Below are 21,016 nucleotides of genomic sequence, written 5' to 3' on the forward strand. Positions count from 1 at the left end.
TCAAGATCATTTACGTGATATGCGAGAGGCTGCTGGAGCTATGTGACTGTGCTCCGGTAGCCACTATTCCTGATGATCATCACGCACCCACAACTTTGTATTTCTTCACCGCCAGGCAAAACCCTTCCCATTATCACTACATCAGTAGTTTGCTCAATTTACATCCAAACAATAGTGACGAGGGTTAGTAAATATATATTTTTTTCTTAGAATACTTTTAATTTTAGCAGTTCCAAATAAAACTCTTTATGATATTATGAAGAAACATTTTAGGTAAATCTAATACTCCCATATGACCTTGTGATGCTCAACCAATGGACACCCAACCAGAACAATCTTAACTTTCTCTAGACTCAACATCCTATCTTGAAGCTGTAGCTCGTTTTCTTAGAAGCAATTGTCTTCCTACTATCAGGTACCCTTCTGAAGGGAATTGCATTGGAGTTTCCTCGTGAGTGTGATAATAAGCAGTGGCGGGGATAAGATATAGTGGCCTCCCCACTTTTAGAGGAATATATTGGTAAGTTAATGTGATTTTAGTCCCACGCCCTCAGGGTAGTCCCCTTCCCTTCTCAACGGTAAACTTTGGAATTCGTTGAAACAACAATAGAAAAATTTACAAACAATTATGGTTCAAATGCTAAATTAGTTATTGCACTAACCTCTAACATGGATAACTGTCTTATTCTTCACAGCAAGATGATTTCGTAGATTTTTTCTATTGTTAAATAGCCTAGTGAAAAAAATATTAAACTTCATTGTTACAATAATAAAATGCTTATTAAAGAATTGAACTGTAAAGATGTTGCTAATGGTAGGCTGATATAAAACGAGTTTGGGAAAACTTTACAGTATTACAATTTTACAAACTCTTTGGAGGGCTGGAAATCTTTTAATCGCGTAGAGTTTCAATACCAAATTTAATGTTATGGTCACTTAATTAAGTCTTAAGAGTGTTAGAGCATTATAAACTCAATGAATATCATTGTTAACTAGGGCTTCAATATGAATAATTATTCTCCTTCAGTCTAACATTTACCTACGATAATAATCATAGGTTGTTGCCTGGAAAACGTTTAAGATCCCAATCGTAACTTTTTAATGTTATGCTGAAGTATATGTTTTCACATGATAAATTCAGGCGGGGAAAGTACGTTATTATAGCCTATACTATTTTAATTTCAGAGGCTGAAAGTGAAAATCAAAATGAAAAGGCTGAGAGTGATATAAACATTGACAATGAAATTGAGAATGAAGTGGTAAGCAACACACTTACATTGTTGGTAAACAATTAGTTTCAGTCCCAGGAGTATATTATTTTATGATGTAAACTTTTTAGCCATTTTAAATTAAAGTGGAGTCCCCTTGTTGATTCCTCTAATGTTTAGCTTGACCTTACAAATGTAACACTGCGCAATTTTGCTTTCTTTCTGAGTAAAAAAATGTTACCACACGGAAATAGCATAAGCCGTATTTCATATTTACAGTGTATACATTTTGATAAGTCATTCTATAATTAATAAATACATACAAAAAATACGAGCAACCTCACTCGCATATTAACGTCACGCTGCACTCAGCACTAAACTCGCTGTGGTAGCGGATTTTTATCCCCCTGGAATTTTACCCCCTGGGTAAACGTGACGTCACAAACCAGGGGGTAAAATTCCGGCCGCGAACTTTTGAGTTTCGGGTCATCAGCTCGATGGATTAAACGCTGAATTAAACATATATTTTCACGGTTGTGAATTTAATCAGAACACATCAAGTTATAAAAACCTAGAGCGTACGGCCCGGATTTTTACCCCCGGAATTTTACCCCCGGATTTTTACACCCCGGAATTTTACCCCCCGGATTTTACCCCCGGATTTTTACCCCCGGAATTTTACCCCCTGGCCAGATATATAAATTAGTGAGAATGATTAATTATCTTCATTCTGTTTTAATTTTATAGTAAACATTTTATTATTAAGTAGTCTACTGTATATTAATTTATTTGTAACATAAACTAATCGAACAAGTTTTAATTTTAATTTTGAGATTCCAGTATTAGGATTCGATTTTTGAAGCCAACAGTTGGTTGATATGACGTATAAACAATCAACTTAATGATAATTGTTTCGACCATTTCTTTACAAAATAAATAAATAAAGATAGGCTACTTAATAATGAAATGTTTACAATTAATTAAAACCAGGAATAAGAAAATCAATCATTACATTTCTAAAATCGGACAGGCGGTAAAATTCCGGGGGGTAAAAATCCGGGGGTAAAAATCTGGGTGTAAAAATCCGGCCCATACATCTTTAGTTGTCTAAACGCTAGTTATATGGACAGAGGGTAAAATTTCGGTTTTTATCGCTAATCTAATTAATCACGCTCTGGCTATTTTCATTAGACTTCCAAATCCGCGGGGGTAAAATTCCGGCCGCGAACAAACTTTTGGCCACTCAGGTTCCTACGTCATAGTGACGTCAGCTTTGCCCAGGGGGTAAAATTCCAGGGGGATAAAATTCCGGCGACCCCTCTCGCTTAGTTGCACTCCTGAATACTTAAGACTATTGGGGAAACTAATGTTCTAACATGGAAACTAAAGAAATTCTAAATAAGTATGAAAAGATAACATGGGAAGTAACGGCAGTTGTAGCAGTAAAGAATGTTGACTGCAATAAAACAATCCAAGATACAAATAACAAATTGTCTGCATTGTAATTCGATGGCTCATACTGACACTTATTTTAGGGTTGTAAAGTAAAATATTTAATGATCAGACTAGTTTAAAACCAATAATTACAAAGATAAAATTATAGACCCTAAAAATCAGCAATCTTGATAATACGTTTTGTGTGTTTATGAGTGAAAATTTAAAAACGTACGTTTTCAGGAAAAGCACTTTGCAAATTTTTCCCCCTTTTTTAAAACTTTTATTATTTTTTTTATTTCATTAACATTTGAAGTTTCATAAAATGTCCATGGTAACGCAATATCTTTGGTAATTTTCTTTTTAAAGAGCATCTTTCGTAGAAAAACACAAAATCCTGTCACAACCATAACGGACGTTTAAATGAATATTAAAAATAGTTAATATTATTTTTATAACTATGTTTTGCTATAAACTAATTTACTTTTATGACCATTATACAATAAAAAGGTCATTGAGCTTTTGGTATATTTGGTCTTTCTTGGAAAAAATAAAAAAAACTCAAAAAATAGAAAAAAACCAATAAAATCTTTTTAAGTTTGTATAACTCCGAAAAAACTTACCTGAGACCCGAAAAATCGTTATGTTTGTATAGAGGTGTGCTTCTTTTGTGTATAAAACATTGAAATATGACGATATTTTAATTTTTGAAATTTTTATGATAGAAATCATAAACGTGATGGTCAGGGACAAGCGGTACGGTCGTGAATTCTCTGGAATAATCAAAATCTTTCTAAACAATCCTTCAATTAGACTGTTAGTTATAATAAAACTATGTGTTTCAATTGAACTAAACTGTTCAATTTACAATTATATTAAAGTTATTGTCACGTCCAAACACACTATAATCCATAAGGCTGGATTGGTCGTGAAAAAAACCGCGATGGTCGTGAAACTTTGGTCGTGAAATTACGTGTTATTTGGCTCTGTTCTGGCGGTAGCCCTGCACCTCATGTTCGAGGATACAAAGTGGACTTCTAGGTTAATCTAGCAATTGAAATGTCTTATAAACAAAAATTAACACCATGTCTACTTCATTGAATGACTACGTACGGTCATGGACACACCAAAATTACAAAAAACACAATCTTTCCTTTATTAATCTTGTAATTCCTCCTTTCAACTCAAAACGACCGGCACTACAATCCTGACGTACACCCCGAACTAGTCTCTAAAACCAACTGACTCCATCGACGCCAAGCTTGCCACTGTCGTGCTCCAAAGTTGAAAATTTTTCCCAAATGGTCGTGACGCCAAATCGAGGGACAGACTTATTTTGTCATGGTAGTCAGTCTGCAATGACAATAAAATTATAATATGCTCCTTTTTTGTAAGTTTAATAACCATTGATGACATAAAAATATGGCTTTATATATTTCGGCATGAATAATTAGTCTAAAAACAGCGTGAAGTTTGGAAAATGTACCCTAGGGACACGTCATGGTCGTGAATTTCGAGACTTTAAAAATACGAAAAAAATACCTAGAACCTATTTAAAACCAAATAAATGTGTGTAACATGTTGCCCCCGTCCCAAAAAATATTAAAACACATAATAATAAACTAGAAATCCAGTATCTACGAAGTAAAAGGCCAGGGACATGAAAACGTACGTTTTTAAATTTTCACTCTTATAGTAAATGGTTTAGGCTTTGGATATTATTAAGAAAAAGAATAATTAAATTACCGATAGCCACGTTATGTTTGCTATTACAATTGTGTTCTTTGCGTTTCGTTTCAAGTATAATTCAAAATATGTAAAATGTATAGCACTTGATATAAAATGTACTGAAAAAAATTAAATTATGTCTAACAACAATTGAAAAATATATTTACACTACATTCGCCTATTAAATGTTTTTGGATTACCACTTACCATATTTTTTTTGTATTTACCATCCTTTAAATAGATAGTACAATTGTAGATTTATGTTTCAAGTGTTATTAGACGTATTTGTATTTCATTTCCATTAGTAAAACTCCTTAAATCAACAATAAATAGGGTTTTAATGCCGTTAATCCTAGACGATAATTCAGATATCGAAAACCGACCGAGATCCCGGGATTGAGACCCCCTATAAAAATACAAACATGAGTCTTTTACAATACTGCATGATATGTGTAGTAGTACTCTTATCATTGCAGATTAAGTTAAAATGTTGACTGAACTTCACAATCAATATCAATACAAGTTGTTTATTATGATTTCAATTTATGTTGCGATTATGTCATAAAATATTTGAGTAAAGTCAGTCATTAAATGAAAGTATATTTGAAATAGCTAATATAAATTGAATTCAAAATTATACAATCTTACTGAGTAGAGTGAAATGTTTTCAGCATTTCTTCTCTCCCCAAGATGTTGTTGAAGCAATACTGGTCGATCAAGAAGACATGAGAGACAGTCAACGAAGAAATATCGCACAGTATGAGATGATTTTAAACTACAACGAGTCTTGCTGGCAAAAACTACAGAACGAACGATCCTTAGTTGTTCTCACAGGATTACTAACAGACTGGCTGGAACAACTCAAAACTCCTATCATTGACTGTGAACTGCTTTGCCAGATCATCATACATGCTGAGACACCCTTAAAGTGTCTACAAAAGTTTGATTATGTGAGTCAGTGTCTTTGATTTGTATAATGATCACAGTTTTAACACTTACCAGTACTTATAACGATTTACCAGGGTTTGGATAAATTTAGTTTATCAAAAGCTATAGTACAAACATTGTATATCTGTTTATGCAACATCATATTTCTGCAACAACAATGCATTACCAGTGGGGTAGTTATATTATCATATTTTTGGTGTCTTTTTTTCTTTCAATTTAGCTCTTTTTTTTTAGCTTTCTTTTCGGCTGAAATCATATTTTAAATATAAATTTCATTGTTTCTTATACTTTTGATAGTTAGCTTTTATATTGGCAATGCAACTCAAAACTACAGAAAATATTAAACCTGAGAACGAGCTTTGAGAATAACAGTTTCAAACAACTAAACAACAAATTTAAGCCAACAAAGTCAAGAAAATCAGTTAAACACCAACTGAACTCTTTTGAAATTGTGTAAAAGAAAACTCTGTGGGGAGATAATAACTTCCAGATAATTAATTTTTCCCAGGGAACAATAATCTATCTCATTGGTAGGGATCTGAAGCTTCTTGTAAATCTTTGAAGGTAAAATATGAATGGCAAGGAACTATAACAAGGTCACTCAATTTACCTGAATACAGAAACAAAACAAAGCATTGGAGTTTCATATTTGATCTAAACAAAGTATTATTTTCTAGGTTTCTCAATTTACAATAGAATATCTGTTCAGGTTCACAGCACATTTAGAAGGTCTCAATGATGAAGAAGTAACTTGTTTAATTCAAAGACTAATAGTTGCTCTGACTCAACAAAGCGTTGTTATAAGAGATACTCTTACACCCAAAGGTAACAAATTTATCTATTATATTTCAGAAATATTATCTAATCTCATGATATTCATAATAAATAACAACTGATTTATACAGGGGTGGTGAAACAAGGGACAGCGTAATATATTTTAAACCGTTACAGATGGAGCTATACAAATAGGGGTTGGTACACTGTTACTGGGCATAAAACACTATTTTACCACAACTTCAAAGAGCCACTGCCACTTCAGGAGTCGGGAAAAAAACTTCAATAGAAGAATAGATCGATATGCACATCAAATAAAAGATATTAATTAGTAGAATACAATGCCAAAAATTTTAGCTCAATAGAACAACTGGGTGAAAAATGGCAGCCATTCATAGATTCAAAAAGGCAGATTCAAGATATCTTTGAACGGCTGCCATTTTTGACTTGGTTGTTCGTTTGAGTTAAAATTTGCGGCATTGTATTCTACTAATAGTTTAGTTAGAACTATTTGATGTGCATATCAACCTATGCTTCTATTTAAGATTTTCTTCCGACTCCTTGTGGGCCGCCCCTGAAGTGGCAGTGGCTCTTTGAAGTTGTAGTAAAATAGTGTTTTGTGCCCAGTATTAGTTTACCAACTTGTATAGCTCCATCTGTAACGGTTAAAAAATATCAAGCCATCCCGAGACTTTTCACCACCACTGTATATGATTTAACATTAATCCTCACTCTCAGTTATTAACTGTTGGTTATGAGGTAAAAAAAAAACACCCAATAAGCCAAAAGGTTTAAAATCCTGTGTTAATACCTATTGATCCATTGTTACTTTATTGGGGGGGAGCGAGCTGGCGAAGTGGTTAGGCGTGGGACTTCCGTCCCTAAGGTCCTGGGTTCGATCCCCGCCAAGTCACCAATGGATTTTATCTAAGTGATAATGCCGCAACCCCTAGGTCTAGCCTGAAGTAATGTGAAAAACAATCTCAGACTCGTGCCTAGCGTCCTAGGGGGAAAAAATTGTCACTTTATTAACCTACAGATGTTAACCTGTAAAAATTTGAGCACATCAGAGGTAACTGAAGCAGTGGCAGTCCCAGGATTTCATTTCGGAAGGGATGACCACTGGGGGTGTGGAATTTCCCTAGAAAAAGGGCCTTTATTTCCAGTTCAGAGGTAGGCCTACTGTAAATTCATTCTGAGTTTTTTACTAAATTTACCATAAAGGATTAATATTAATAGGCCAGTAAAAATAGGGGTTTGCCCGGAAATAATTCCTGGAAAGCTGGAAATCTTTTTAATCCTTTTGTTTTATATAGAAGTAAAAGGATTTGAAGTTTGTCCCATTTTACCAGGTGAGCTTCTGACTTGGGACCACAAAAACCTTGAAATTTAGGATTAGTTTTTTGGTTTTTGCTAAAACGTCAAAAAACCGTCCAGCCTACAGAAAAACACATCGTAAAGGAATTGTAGAGCATAAAATTCTGCATCCATTGAATATCTGGTGATGAAAATGGAACCAATAATAATTGATTTATAGTAATATTTATAACTGCTGTAATATTTGTTAATAGTTATTTAACTGCTTGTTCTTTCGCCACTAGATTTAAAGAACACCCACCCAAAAAGAACTCAAAATCAGCATTCGCCAACCACATAATTAACGCAAACCAGAACTACACAGACATACATAGTAATTTAGAAATCATGCATTTGTGTAATAGAGTGAAAATTTAAAAACGTACGTTTTCAGGAAAAGCACTTTGCAAATTTTTTTCCCCTTTTTTCAAAACTTTTATTATTATTTTTATTTCATTAACATTTTAAGTTTCATAAAATGTCCATGGTAACGCAATATCTTTGGTAGTTTTCTTTTTAAAGAGCATCTTTAGTAGAAAAACACAAAATCCTGTCACAACCATAACGGACGTTTAAATTAATATTAAAAATAGTTAATATTATTTTTATAACTATGTTTTGCTATAAACTAATTTACTTTTATGACCATTATACAATAAAAAGGTCACTGAGCTTTTGGTATATTTGGTCTTTCTAGAAAAAAATTTAAAAAACTCATAAAATAGAAAAAAGCCAATAAAATCTTTTAAAGTTTGTATAACTCCGAAAAAACTTACCTGAGACCCGAAAAATCGTTATGTTTGTATAGAGGTGTGCTTCTTTTGTGTATAAAACATTGAAATATGACGATATTTTAATTTTTGAAATTTTTATGATAGACATCATAAACGTGATGGTCAGGGACAAGCGGTACGGTCGTGAATTCTCTGGAATAATCAAAATCTTTCTAAACAATCCTTCAATTAGACTGTTAGTTATAATAAAACTATGTGTTTCAATTGAACTAAACTGTTCAATTTACAATTATATTAAAGTTATTGTCACGACCAAACTCACTATAATCCATAAGGCTGGATTGGTCGTGAAAAAAACCGCGATGGTCGTGAAACTTTGGTCGTGAAATTACGTGTTATTTGGCTCTGTTCTGGCGGTAGCCCTGCACCTCATGTTCGAGGATACAAAGTGGACTTCTAGGTTGATCTAGCAATTGAAATATCTTATAAACAAAAATTAACACCATGTCTACTTCATCGAATGACTACGTACGGTCATGGACACACCAAAATTACAAAAAACACAATCTTTCCTTTATTAATCTTGTAATTCCTCCTTTCAACTCAAAATGACCGGCACTACAATCCTGACGTACACCCCGAACTAGTCTCTAAAACCAACTGACTCCATCGACGCCAGGCTTGCCACTGTCGTGCTCCAAAGTTGAAAATTTTTCCCAAATGGTCGTGACGCCAAATCGAGGGACAGACTTATTTTGTCATGGTAGTCAGTCTGCAATGACAATAAAATTATAATATACTCCTTTTTTGTAAGTTTAATAACCATTGATAACATAAAAATATGACTTTATATATTTCGGCATGAATAATTAGTCTAAAAACAGCGTGAAAGTTGGAAAATGTACCCTAGGGACACGTCATGGTCGTGAATTTCGAGACTTTAAAAATACGAAAAAAATACCTAGAACCTATTTAAAACTAAATAAATGTGTGTAACATGTTGCCCCCGTCCCAAAAAATATTAAAACACATAATAATAAACTACAAATCCAGTATCTACGAAGTAAAAGGCCAGGGACATGAAAACGTACGTTTTTAAATTTTCACTCAATATAGGCAGATACATGGACACAATAGAGGAATTAAAAAATTTACAAGGCATCTAAAGAACAGCCCGACCATATATAGAACGAACAAATTCATGATGCAAAATCTACGAGCGCCTGTCTCGTGTGTTCATCACTTGGCCGAGTTTGTAAATTTGTGTCATTTAAATGTAGTTTTTTTGTGTATTTTGTGTCTGATAACACATATTTATCTCCACAAATTCATCTACAAATGAATGCGTTTTTTATCTAACGTTCTTCTGACAACCTAAAGATGTGCCCTAGGTGCATGAAACAGCTGTAGTTGTACTAACTACACACAGATAGTTTGACGCAAAAAGGTAACATAAACCATTTTTATATTGCAAGTTACGATTCGGAGGCTTACTCACCATGAAACTTTACTTTATTTTTGTGAAACTCAGTAAAAGAATATTTAACAAGTTCAAAACAAAATTATCTGTCAACATGCAATTTTTTTTACGGACAAATTCATAAAATCAATGCCTTTAACAGCAAAATAAACAGTAATGTATTGGTATTTTTATAAAACATCGGCCATTTTCTATTTCTGTGGATTTAACTGATCATTTGAGATTCTAAAAAGTGCAGCAATGCTTGTATTTATTTCATGTTTTTATTTCAGAAAAAGAATTTAACAAACTTAGAAAAGGAACCTATAAAAAAGTTATGGAGTTTTCAATGAACCTACTAGCACAAGTCAAGAGGCACGTAGAATGGAGGAAACAAAATAAAAGAATTTAATGAAATTTTTATAAAACCCAGTATTTAAAATAAAAAATATCCAACAAATCTTGATTTGTTGTAATTTTTCTAGATTTCCTACATGAGGTTTTTTTTATCTGTTACCAGTGCTCCCTATTAGTAGACTATCAATTCTGCCAATTGAAAGTAAGTAGTAAGATATCAAATATTCGTTATTAAAAAAAAAAAAAACTGAATAAGATTTAATTTAGGTTACTCTATATGAAAATTAAATTTCAATTAAATGAGGTAATCTGAATAAAAAGAACTATTAATGGGTAACTTTAACATTTATTCAGAAAGCAAGGTTTCAGAATAAAAAATCCAATGGTTTACACATATTTGAAAAGCAAATGACATTTTATGCACACTCAACAATAGTTCTTACACTAAATAGTAGCTGAGTTATAAAATTAACCACATTTTTACTATACAGATTGATATGTCAGATAACCATGGGCTTGGACATTTATACAAAAATTCAACCGGGTGAAATAACATAACGAAAATTGGTGCAGTATATTAAGAACTCTGAAACCATTTGCGTTCTACTATGTCCAAGCCAGTATCATTTCTTTGGATAGAAAGCTGTAGTTTCCAGTTTATGATAAATTACTTTGGTCATATCCACATTTGACAAATTGTTGACACAAATTCTTATCCAAATACCATAATATGTGTGCCTACATGGCTATCATTTTGAATGTATTATTGTAAGGATAAAAGCATTGTTTAATTTTCCAAGTTTTTCCTTTTAACACTTAACACTAAAAAAGTATTTGTTTTACATAAAGCAGTATTACCAAAAATCAAATAGAGAGTGTTAATACAGTAAAGCATAGTAATCCTAACCCCTCTAATACAGACTTTGTGTAATCCAAATCCACACAGCCATTTGACAGCATTTTACATAAATTTCATAAAGTTAAGTTAGGCATGCACAGTTTTTTTGCGCAGCATGCTGTTTAGTGGACAAGGAGTGGGTTTATATTGTTAAGGTGACAAATGTTGTGTATTTTTATACATTGTTCAATCTTTTTTAGGTTAAGGTGTGTAATTATTTTAGAAGGATATCCAAACAGTCCTGGTATTGAGATTATTTCATAAAACTGGACAACTTGGAACCCAACATTTGTCTGAATTGATGAGGTTTTACTGTTCACACATATGTTATCATCTCAGGCCAATAAGTTGATTGGACAGGTTATGCTAATATACAAAAGTATAAAACACATATAGCATGAAGACTCCTTGCGATTTGTTAGGCAGTTCAACGTAACTTATATTAGCATTGACTTGACTTGACATCTGAAGTAGTTTGCTGAAATATACATCCCATCTATATGAATCAGTTGTTTCTAATAACACAAGAATGTCAACAATAACAATATTTACATGAAACCTTTAAAATAAGCAGTGAGGATGGTTAACCTTTACTACTTATAGATATTTCTGGATTAAAAACAACTATTTACATGAGATCTAACTTTTTATGAGTAAAAATATGTTTGTGAAAGAAAACTAAAGTAAAAGTTGCCAAGTAAGTTGTGCAAAATATTTTAAGACACAATGTAAAACTTGAACACTATAAAGCTTATTACCTACACAAACATTAAGCTTGGCTCAATGAACACACTTGCAATCTAACAAACAAATAAACTTATTGCATAAAAAAAACTTTTATTGTTTATGAACTTTTTAACTCATAATAAGGATTTCCAGGATCTTCAACCAAATAAATGACAATCTTTCAAACATTTTGGAGCCACTTCACATTGAGGTGTTTTAAATGATAATTTAAAATGACGTTTCTCAGGACATCCTACAATCAATTCACTGGACATCCTACAATTTAGATAGAATAGAACCTCTATATCCAAGACAAGACCTTTTCTAGCAACAATACTTTGCTTAGAATATTTTAATTTAGAGTAAGTATTTTATATAATATATTTGAACTCTTGGTGTATTTAAAAAAAAAATTTTTAAATGTTATCCACACGCTGAATAAAAAAGTCAGATACAAGTAGCATGATGTTTATAACAGTAACCATAAGAACAATGAAAAAAAAAACATAATAATCTCTAAGCATAAAAACAGTACAGTATTGTTAACATGTATTAGTAAGATAACGTGAATAACTTTCCCCAGTTAGTAACAGGAGGGTTTTCTATGCAGAAAGAGGTTTTGTCTCATAGCATTATTTATTTTTGTTACAACCCTAATAGGTAAAACAAACCAAGATAGGGTTGTGCTACAAAAGTGTCCTTAAAGTTTGGTTTGAATAAATGATTAAAGCCTTTCCAGAACGGAAGGAGTGTACGCCTCAAACTTACCGAGTATTTAAGTCGGCTATTACAGGAAAAAGTGTGTGTTTTTGGTGTAGTTAAAAAATACCATGAAATAAAAAACAAAGTTGAAATGATAAAACTGAGTGGTCAGAAATAAAATTAATACTTACATAGTCCAACACAAAGAACTTGAAAAAACTAAACTATAACTGTGAAAACAATCAAATACCTACTGTGTTAATAGGTAAGGTTTTCAACACTGTTAAGAGTGTTAACACAAACAATGGTTTAACACCCACTGATGGGTGAAAATATTATGACTGAACAGAACAAGTAATTTTGGAAACCATACATGATTTCGGGCTTAAAGTACAATCTTTGAGTTTTAACTGCAATCCACAGACATGTACGGCTGAAGTATTGTTGGCTTCATAACAGCATCAGCTGAAACAATGAAAAATTACTCCTCCTGTGACAAATAAATTAAGAAGTTTATGTTTGGCTTCTTTATAAAAATATGATACCCTATTTGGAGAGCTCAAACTGTATGAAAGACAGTTTGAGAAAGACAGTTCATGAAAATAACTCAAATATTTAAAAAAAATGATTAAAAGGGTATACCGTTTATAATGGTTCTAATAGGATAATATCAATGACTTTATACCTGGGATTAACAAAGTACCTAATAGGTTTTACCAGTGCTAGATTTATATAAATTGAGGTGCCGGAACTGTAACCTATTTAATGTTATCTGTACCTATTTATGCCAATATTTTTTTCTTTCTGAAAGAGAGGTGCCAGAACTCCGTTCCGCCGTTCCCCCGCAAATCGAGCTCTGGGTTTTACCATTGACTATACACACAATAAAATCAGGGGCGGACTGGCCCGCCGGCCCACCGGCCGGTGGGCCGATACGCCTTCTCAAAATTCCAATATTTGCGCCCTCGTTAAAGGAAAAATTCATGATTTAAAAAAAATGAGACGAGACGTATTTTTAGAAAGCAAGAGTAAAAACTTCGAGTAAAAGTTTCAGCAGTGAATAGGAAAACATAAAGTCGGATGTGAGACCTGAATAGACACTGTCGACAAGCGAGAGCAAAGCAGCTCTTCTCTCTCGTACGTGTAGGCCTACTCCGAGTGGAAGGCACTTTAATCTGTGCTGTGGTCTGAGCTACTTAAAAACAGCTGTCCTCTTCCCGCGTCATTTTACGCCAAACCCGAAAAAACTGCACTGCGACTGCATCCGACATCGGTCTCGGTCGGTGTCACGATGTATTGTCGTCTGTGGTAAACAACTAGTGAAGATAATTTCATATTATTTCATATTTGTTATAATATTTAATTATTGCTCACACTAACTATTTCACTTTAAGCACAGAAAACATACTACTAGTATGTTTTCTGTGCTTTAAGTCACATTTAATTTTTATCAATGTCAACTCAACTCTCTTGTAAAATGGCGTTTGCCGTGCATGTAATAAATAAATAAAGAGTGTGAGCTGCCAATTAAAATGTGTCCCTCTTTAGTGAGTGTCTAATTTGTGTCTCTGTGTCGAAAGCTTCAATTTATTTTTATATTCTTTACCTACACAGGAAACATGAACGAATGTAGTATTGTAGAATCACTACTTTTACAAAATTAAAATTAGATTTAGTGACAGTGTATTTGTTAACGTAACCATTACACAGTAAAGGTTAAACAGTAAACAGTATTTTAATATGTGGCTACCGCCTATTAATTAATGATTTCAATATGCACTATGGCACTAATTTGGTCAACTTTCCTATTTTACTTACACATAGCCAGCCCAAAATACCTTCGTAGTTCTCTCTAGTCTATGGCTTCCATTTCGTTTGTAGAAATAGCTTAGGTAGGCCTACTTTAGGGTTACAGTTTTGACTTAATGTAATGCTAAAACAGTTTAAGTCAATAAATTGGTTTTTTCACAGTGAAACCAATGTTTGTGTTAAAATAATTTCATAGAAATCTGAAATATATAACTTCTGTTATTTACAGTGCCAAAAAATACAGCAGTTGCAGGTTCAGGTTGTAAACAGGAAGCACATGATTTATATTGTATGCATTCAGCCAAGTCATGCAAGGGAAAATAGTGAAAATACACAAATATAATACGAAAGAACCTAAGAAAATCGTTTGTATTTTTATTTTTGTTAGTATATTTACTGTCAGAATAGCGCCAAGTCGTGTGGGTAAATAGTCTAAATTTGTTAAACCAAACATTGACCTATAGTGTCAGTGATCAGATTTCTGATTTCCACTGTTAATGCCTCTAGATTGCCTAAAAATGCGAGTTTACAGGTATAATTTTTAAAAAAATCTCCGTGGACCCCCCTCTGTGCAGGGGGGTATTCCATACCCCCCAGACCCCCCGGTGGGCGCCTTCGGGCTGGTCAAGGTTTACGCCCTAATAGAGTACCCAGTCCGCCCCTGAATAAAATTCCCATGTAATGTAAAAATTTGAGGCCAAAAAACGTGGTGTAGTCTGTTGTGATGGCTGCGTCCCGAAAGCCACGAATGTTTATGGCTATAAGCTGGGGAACGAAAGCCACGACAATTAGTGAAGGGTCGAAAAGGTTTTAATCCTGGGGACGTAAGCCACGACTGCGAGCCAGGTAGACTGCTGTCAGGGTGGCAGATCACAGGGAGAACGGGAAATTTAAGCTCCCTGTTTTATGTATGCGTCTCAATCAAGCAAATTCGTCAGTTGAATCTGAATCCGCCGTGCTATAAAGGTTAGAAATAGACCTTTAAGCTCTACTACGGTTATCGTTAGTGTACTGTAGTTGTTGGGTCATACAAATGCAATAATTAATTTCAAGCAAATAATAACTAGGGATAAGCTATTGCCGTAGATAGCACGGTAAACCCTAAACAGTTTTACTTTTTCGATTTTATGTCCCCAGAGTCCAAATACTGTATGTATTAAATCTATCTATAAAATTATTCAACAAAATTAGTTATCAATGTGTGACGGACGATTACTGAAGTTCAGCTAAGGGAGAATTAACCACCAGGAACTTCGGACTGCTTACTCTGATAATATCTTAAAATCATGTTTGTTGCTTGAATACTATTCCTGATGTATAACTTAGGTTTACACGTTTAAACATAATTTTTAAATAGTACCGGTAGGCTACAGTCAGTTCCACCATAACTTTATTGAAAAGCTATATACAAATTTAAGTTACATTAACACCGAGCATGATGTTTTATTGTGGTACTTATAACCCTCAGAGGCCCTAAACAGCTGCAGGCTCTCCTCAAATTTCCAGTAAAAGGTGTTATTAAAACTTGATGTCATGCATATACATTATCTCTACAAAACATAAAAAATGCTGTAATTCACTTCAATATACTTAACATAATACGCAAAAAAACATGACCTCCTATTAAAAAGCAACTTATTCAACAGCAATTCCATGAATTTGCATTTTTATTAGACTATAAGTAGGAATGAACGGGATTGCACTTATCAACAACTTCTGATCTTTTTTCTTGAGTACCTATCATAAATAATCTTAAAGTAATTGGGGAAGGCAGGTGCCATGGATTAAAATAATATCTAAAATTCATAACTACCGTGACTTCCCAAATATGACGAATGTTAGGGTTACGCAGCATTCTAATGACTAATTCCAAGATACCTCTGGGGGGTAAACTTCGATATGGTGGACTGTATAAAAAATGAGGGATGTGAGATATATTATGTTAAGATCAGCTTTAGAGACACACTGTGAGCACAAAATAATAAACTTTTAAATAGGAAGAAATGTGATTTGGTACCTTCCTTTTTACTGAAGTGATGTCTAGTAGACCGTTGACGCACTTGATGTTTGCTGGCCAGCTTTCGCGTACGCGACCGGTAGTTGCACCAAGAACAGTTTGAATACAGTTTTTAACTATTCAGTTCACTTTTTTGTTAGGTGTGTCACAAATAAATACATAAGATAAACATACGATAATATAAGTTCAATTTATATGCCACAAATAGAGTAGGGGAATATTATAATACAAAACTAGGGAAAATGGCGAGAACATGATGCCGGGTTGAAGAGTACATGAGGAATGGGGGGAATTGCCAGACATCACGTGACAGGGCAAGGGTCAGAACAAAATATGAATGAAGTCTGGATTCACCTAGGTTGCGTAGATGCTTGAATACGGAACAACCTCCCTCTATGCCGGAAATCGGGGGTCAACAACCCTACGCTATGATGTAACCAACCCCCGTAAAAATATTACACGCACGGGTATATAGTGCTGGTTCTTTAAAGTAAAAGTAATGCATAAATTTATAGTTCATCCCAAACTATGTTAACCACGTTCGCCACACCGCGTATGCAGATGCAGAACGGCTGTTACTGAATTTGCCTTCTTCATCGACATTTTCCGATACTTAACTTGATTTCTGATAAGAATTTTAAAAATCTGCTTTTATGTTTAGAAATTATTAATGTGCACATTTGTATAATAATATGCTATAGTGATACATAGTAAGCAATATAGCAACATAATTGTTGTGTGTAGGATGTGACAATCAACCAAGCAAAAAATATTGACGGAGTTTTTAAAGTTATTTAATACATACGAATAAATGTAATTGTTTGGATTTTTGAAATTAAATATCAATAATAGTCACAGTTATTGTTTTAAAAAAAATAGTGAAAGAAGATATACCACATCACTTATTGCATTCAACATTACAACATGTAAAACTAAACATGTATTGGACTTCCGTCCCGACGTAAAACCTTGTATTTATGTTTAACTTTTATCGTTAAATTATCATACTATCTTCCATAATACTCAATACGATAAGGGGTTTTCATCATATTAATGCAAAAACAACGATATTTATACCACATGCATTGCGGGTCTTAAGTAACATTTTTATTCCATAGGGAGTAAAAAAAGCTCTTGTAAAAAGTTGTGAATTCCGATTGTGTCATCAATCAAAATTATTTATCGATTGATTAATTAGGTAAAGGTTTATCCTATTGTTGCTTTGTTGACAGTAGCTGGACATATCGATGGTATAACGTATTTATTGTAAACACAATCGTAATAGAATAAATTATTTAAATCACTTTCTAAACAGCAACTTATTTACGTTAGCAGTATTGAAAACAAGTGGGAAGTTATACAATAAGGGTTTCGTCTATATCCGTCGGCCTATGGTCAATCATGTAAATTAGTCGTACACATAATTAAAAACCCCTACGCTTATGTTTAGAATTAGTTTTGTTCATATTGGATCGAAAACAGTTTTACCAATACATACAAATTTATCTATTTGCATATTTGATATTGTTTCAACAGGAAAAGAAACTAAAACAGCAAAAGAATTAAATAGGATATTAACAGTCATAATATACATGGAATATAGGGTTTCATTTGACTGCTCCTTCATTATTTTTAGCTCTTACAGCTGTATTTGGAAATTCATTGAAACATCACCAAACAGCTTTAGCTAAATATTTGCGTCCCCTGCATATTATAATTTCCATATTCATGTGAGAGATTCCCGTTTCTCCCTCGCCCCTCCCAACTACCTGGCCTGCCGTCGTGGCTTTCGTCCCCAGGATTAAAACTTCTCAACCCCTCGCTAATTGCCGTGGCTTACGTACCCCCAGCTTATAGCGATAAACATTCGTGGCTTTCGTCCTGCGCCCGTTGTGATTGTCTAACAAACTAATTACAATATTCTGTGTCAAGCGATAAATTAATCAGCTGTTTGCTATGATACTGCATTGATTTTAATTAAAATTTAACCAAATTCACTAGTACCCTCTGGTGAGATGGTCCTGAACTTCATATATTTTCCTGACTTCAAATTTTTACAGTAAATGGGAAGTCTATTTTGTGTATAGTCAACGATAATATAATCCAACGTTTAAGATTGCTCAGTAGCTTACATGTTTTACTGCTAAGAAAAGAACGTAGTTGTGTGTGTTAGTCACAGAATGCGCTAGTGTCCTCAAATCCATTTTCTACCTTATTTTTTGTTGCTGACCAAGTTTATGAGTCATAACCGTTGCTTTCGCTCACAAGAAGTCATTTAATTATTTTTGACATGGTAAAAAAGTTTGTGTATTCGACAGATAATTGTAATTTAGATCAGAACAATCTGTTGGTGACTCACATCAACTACGATGATTTTGATCTTGAAAAACTGGCGACAAATTTAACATAGGGATGGATTGTCCGGTTGTATAAAAATAGTCAGAGGTACTACAATAATATAATTACTGATCCTACCTGATTCCAAGGAACTCGGACAACAGCACGGCAGGAGCAGTGAAGGTGTCTTTAGAGTTGGTCACCTTGGTACAGCGATGATCACAGCTCAATTCAGAGTTAAAGCCTGAAACAAGGTTTGATAGTAACATTTTGACTCAGTAATATTTCTTCACACTACTATGTAGATTTGTTTGGAAATCGAATAATTGAAAAGTATTAAATATAAGCAAAGATAATACTTAAATGTGTTTCAGAGGGTGAGATAGAGGCTGGTTGGTAGCAGTTTACTTGTTAGCGCAAGTTTCTAAAAGAAGTATGAAAACACAACAAAATGAAAATCCTTTATTAGATTTGTTAGATTTATTAAATTTTAATATGAGTTTTGAATATCTTAGAGTAGCTTACTTTGCTTTTTGTCAGTCCCATGTTCCCTATGGCATTACTCTTTGGGGCCATTCAAGTTTTGTGCAAGACATACTTACAATATAGAAAAAAATCATTAGAACAACTTTTAGGACAAGTGACACTGAACATTGCAAACCACTTTTTATAAAACTCAAGCATTTTAAAGGGTGCGCCAAAAAAACCTGACGGTTTCTGTTTTGTAATAAGTCAGCTGTTATACTAGCTAGAGACCTCATTGTTGTAGTGAACGATTGCTTATGTTATGCCATTTTTAGGTTATGTTTGGTAAAACTCACGTCGTCAAAAGAAAGTTACTGTCTAGTGTGGTGCAGTGTGGTGTGGCACTGTTTGGAGTCATCGGACCATATGTTTTTGAGGACGAAAATGGGAACACTCCCCTGTCACTGTGAACTCGGAACGTTATTTGGAAATACTGAGGGGGTTTTTGGTTCCACAACTGCGGATGTTATGAGGAATAGACATGACTAACACGTGGTTTCAACAGGACGGCGCAACTTGTCATACAGCCAATTATTCAATGTCAGTTTTGCGTGAACTCTTTGCCGGTAAAGTGATCTCTTGGTTTGGTGATGTGGTCAGCTCGATCCCCAGACTTAATTTTGTGAGACTGTTGGCTGTGGGGATACTTAAAAAGCAAAATGTTTGTTTTGAAATTTCAAACCATCCCTGAACTCAAGCAGTGTATCAGGGAAGAGATTGCTTCTATTCATCAGGCGAAGGTGACTGCAAATATGCAAAAAAATGGGAAGCCTGTGTTTAGGAGAAGGCGATATAAACTGAGTGATATAATTTTTCATAAATGAAAATGGCATAGTAGTGTGTACAATATAACGTTATTTAATACATGAAATTGTAGTTTGTTATTGAGTTATTTGGTATTAAAAACCGTCAGGTTATTTTGGTGCACCCTTTATTTCAGTATTTTTATATAAAGTAATGACTGTTATTAATCTTTACATTTATCGCATTCTTTTTTTTAGACCAAATTACATATTTACAGATTTCAATGATAGAAAAACATTCCATAGCCACAACACAATTATATGCATAACTATCTAGAATAATAATCAGCTCGGCAATATTTTTACTATAACTTATAATATTTAGACTAAGAATTGTTAATCTGTTCTTTATATCTACATTAAATTCACAAAAAAAATAAATTCTGATATGTCGTCATATATCTGTGCATTAACATTTTGGTGAGAAATTATGTCATCAAATAAATATCTCCTCCATGAAAGGGGAAAATCAATGTAGGCCTACACAAATAAAAGATTTCTGATTTAACAAAAAGTTTTGAACCCTACCCTCGTGTAAAATATTGATTAAGAAATAACAAATTATCAAAGTACTGAGAAACAAACTTTTGTTTATTAATTACGAAAATACAACTATGAACACATGACTCATTCTGTATCCTAAATAGTAAACACTAATACAAATAATATTACTTATCGGTACAACGGTAAGAGTTTACGAAATTGCCTATCTGTTCTTATTATAACTGTGATCTTATCTGATTTACATGAATAAAAACAATCCTTAAAAATATATATTTTACGGTTGAAAGCCCAAAACTAAAGATTTATACTGAGTGACATGAAATTGTTTTGACCTAGACATTACTTTACACAATGGCCACTTTAAATGCATGAAATTTTGTTCGGCGTGATTCTTGATGGGGATTCTATATTTATTTATACCTATAAGAACAATAAGAATAAGAATATTATTTATTTTTAAAGTTCAGAGGTTACAATCTTGGTTAAAGAATAAATAGTACAAAAGAAAAATCCTCACAAAGACTGTACATCTGCGTATGGGGAGAGTCTTCTTTGTCGCTCACCACTTCACAGACTAAAGAGCACAATAAACAAATAATTAAAATAATATTGTGTGAGCGAACACAGTTTCTGGGTCATTTTTAAATTTCTCAAGGTACTCCCTCATATCTGCCTCAACCAGAGCAATGTTGTTAGA

The 21,016-nt window shown here is 33.4% G+C and overlaps 2 protein-coding genes across 3 annotated transcripts in view; one reads left to right on the plus strand and one right to left on the minus strand.

Annotated features, from left to right (window-relative positions):
- LOC128998426 (protein tyrosine phosphatase domain-containing protein 1-like) overlaps window positions 1–10,068 on the plus strand; it is a 28,135-nt gene extending 18,067 nt beyond the window's left edge. Inside the window, exons 8-12 of one of the 2 annotated variants that reach the window (XR_008491204.1) lie at window positions 6–183; window positions 1,186–1,259; window positions 5,042–5,320; window positions 6,028–6,143; window positions 9,935–10,036. Coding sequence is in view for 1 of the 2 variants with exons in the window: in XM_054424550.1 (XP_054280525.1) it covers window positions 6–183; window positions 1,186–1,259; window positions 5,042–5,320; window positions 5,996–6,143; window positions 9,935–10,053 (798 nt within the window). In the remaining variant the exon portion in view is untranslated. Of the gene's footprint in view, window positions 1–5; window positions 184–1,185; window positions 1,260–5,041; window positions 5,321–5,995; window positions 6,144–9,934 lie in introns of both variants that reach the window. The other variant, XM_054424550.1, reaches the window with a different exon arrangement.
- A 256-nt stretch (window positions 10,069–10,324) lies between these two features.
- LOC128998662 (uncharacterized) overlaps window positions 10,325–21,016 on the minus strand; it is a 28,952-nt gene continuing 18,260 nt past the window's right edge. The window contains exons 6-7 of the mRNA XM_054424889.1: window positions 18,626–18,731; window positions 10,325–12,789 (exon numbers count right to left, since the gene is read on the minus strand). Coding sequence (XP_054280864.1) covers window positions 12,786–12,789; window positions 18,626–18,731 — 110 coding nt within the window. The 3' untranslated portion in view covers window positions 10,325–12,785. The remainder of the gene's footprint in view (window positions 12,790–18,625; window positions 18,732–21,016) is intronic.

Source organism: Macrosteles quadrilineatus, unplaced genomic scaffold, assembly GCF_028750875.1.
Source record: "Macrosteles quadrilineatus isolate MER2022 unplaced genomic scaffold, UCM_ALF_1.0 Scaffold_7__1_contigs__length_78375512, whole genome shotgun sequence".
Classification (NCBI taxonomy): domain Eukaryota; kingdom Metazoa; phylum Arthropoda; class Insecta; order Hemiptera; family Cicadellidae; genus Macrosteles; species Macrosteles quadrilineatus.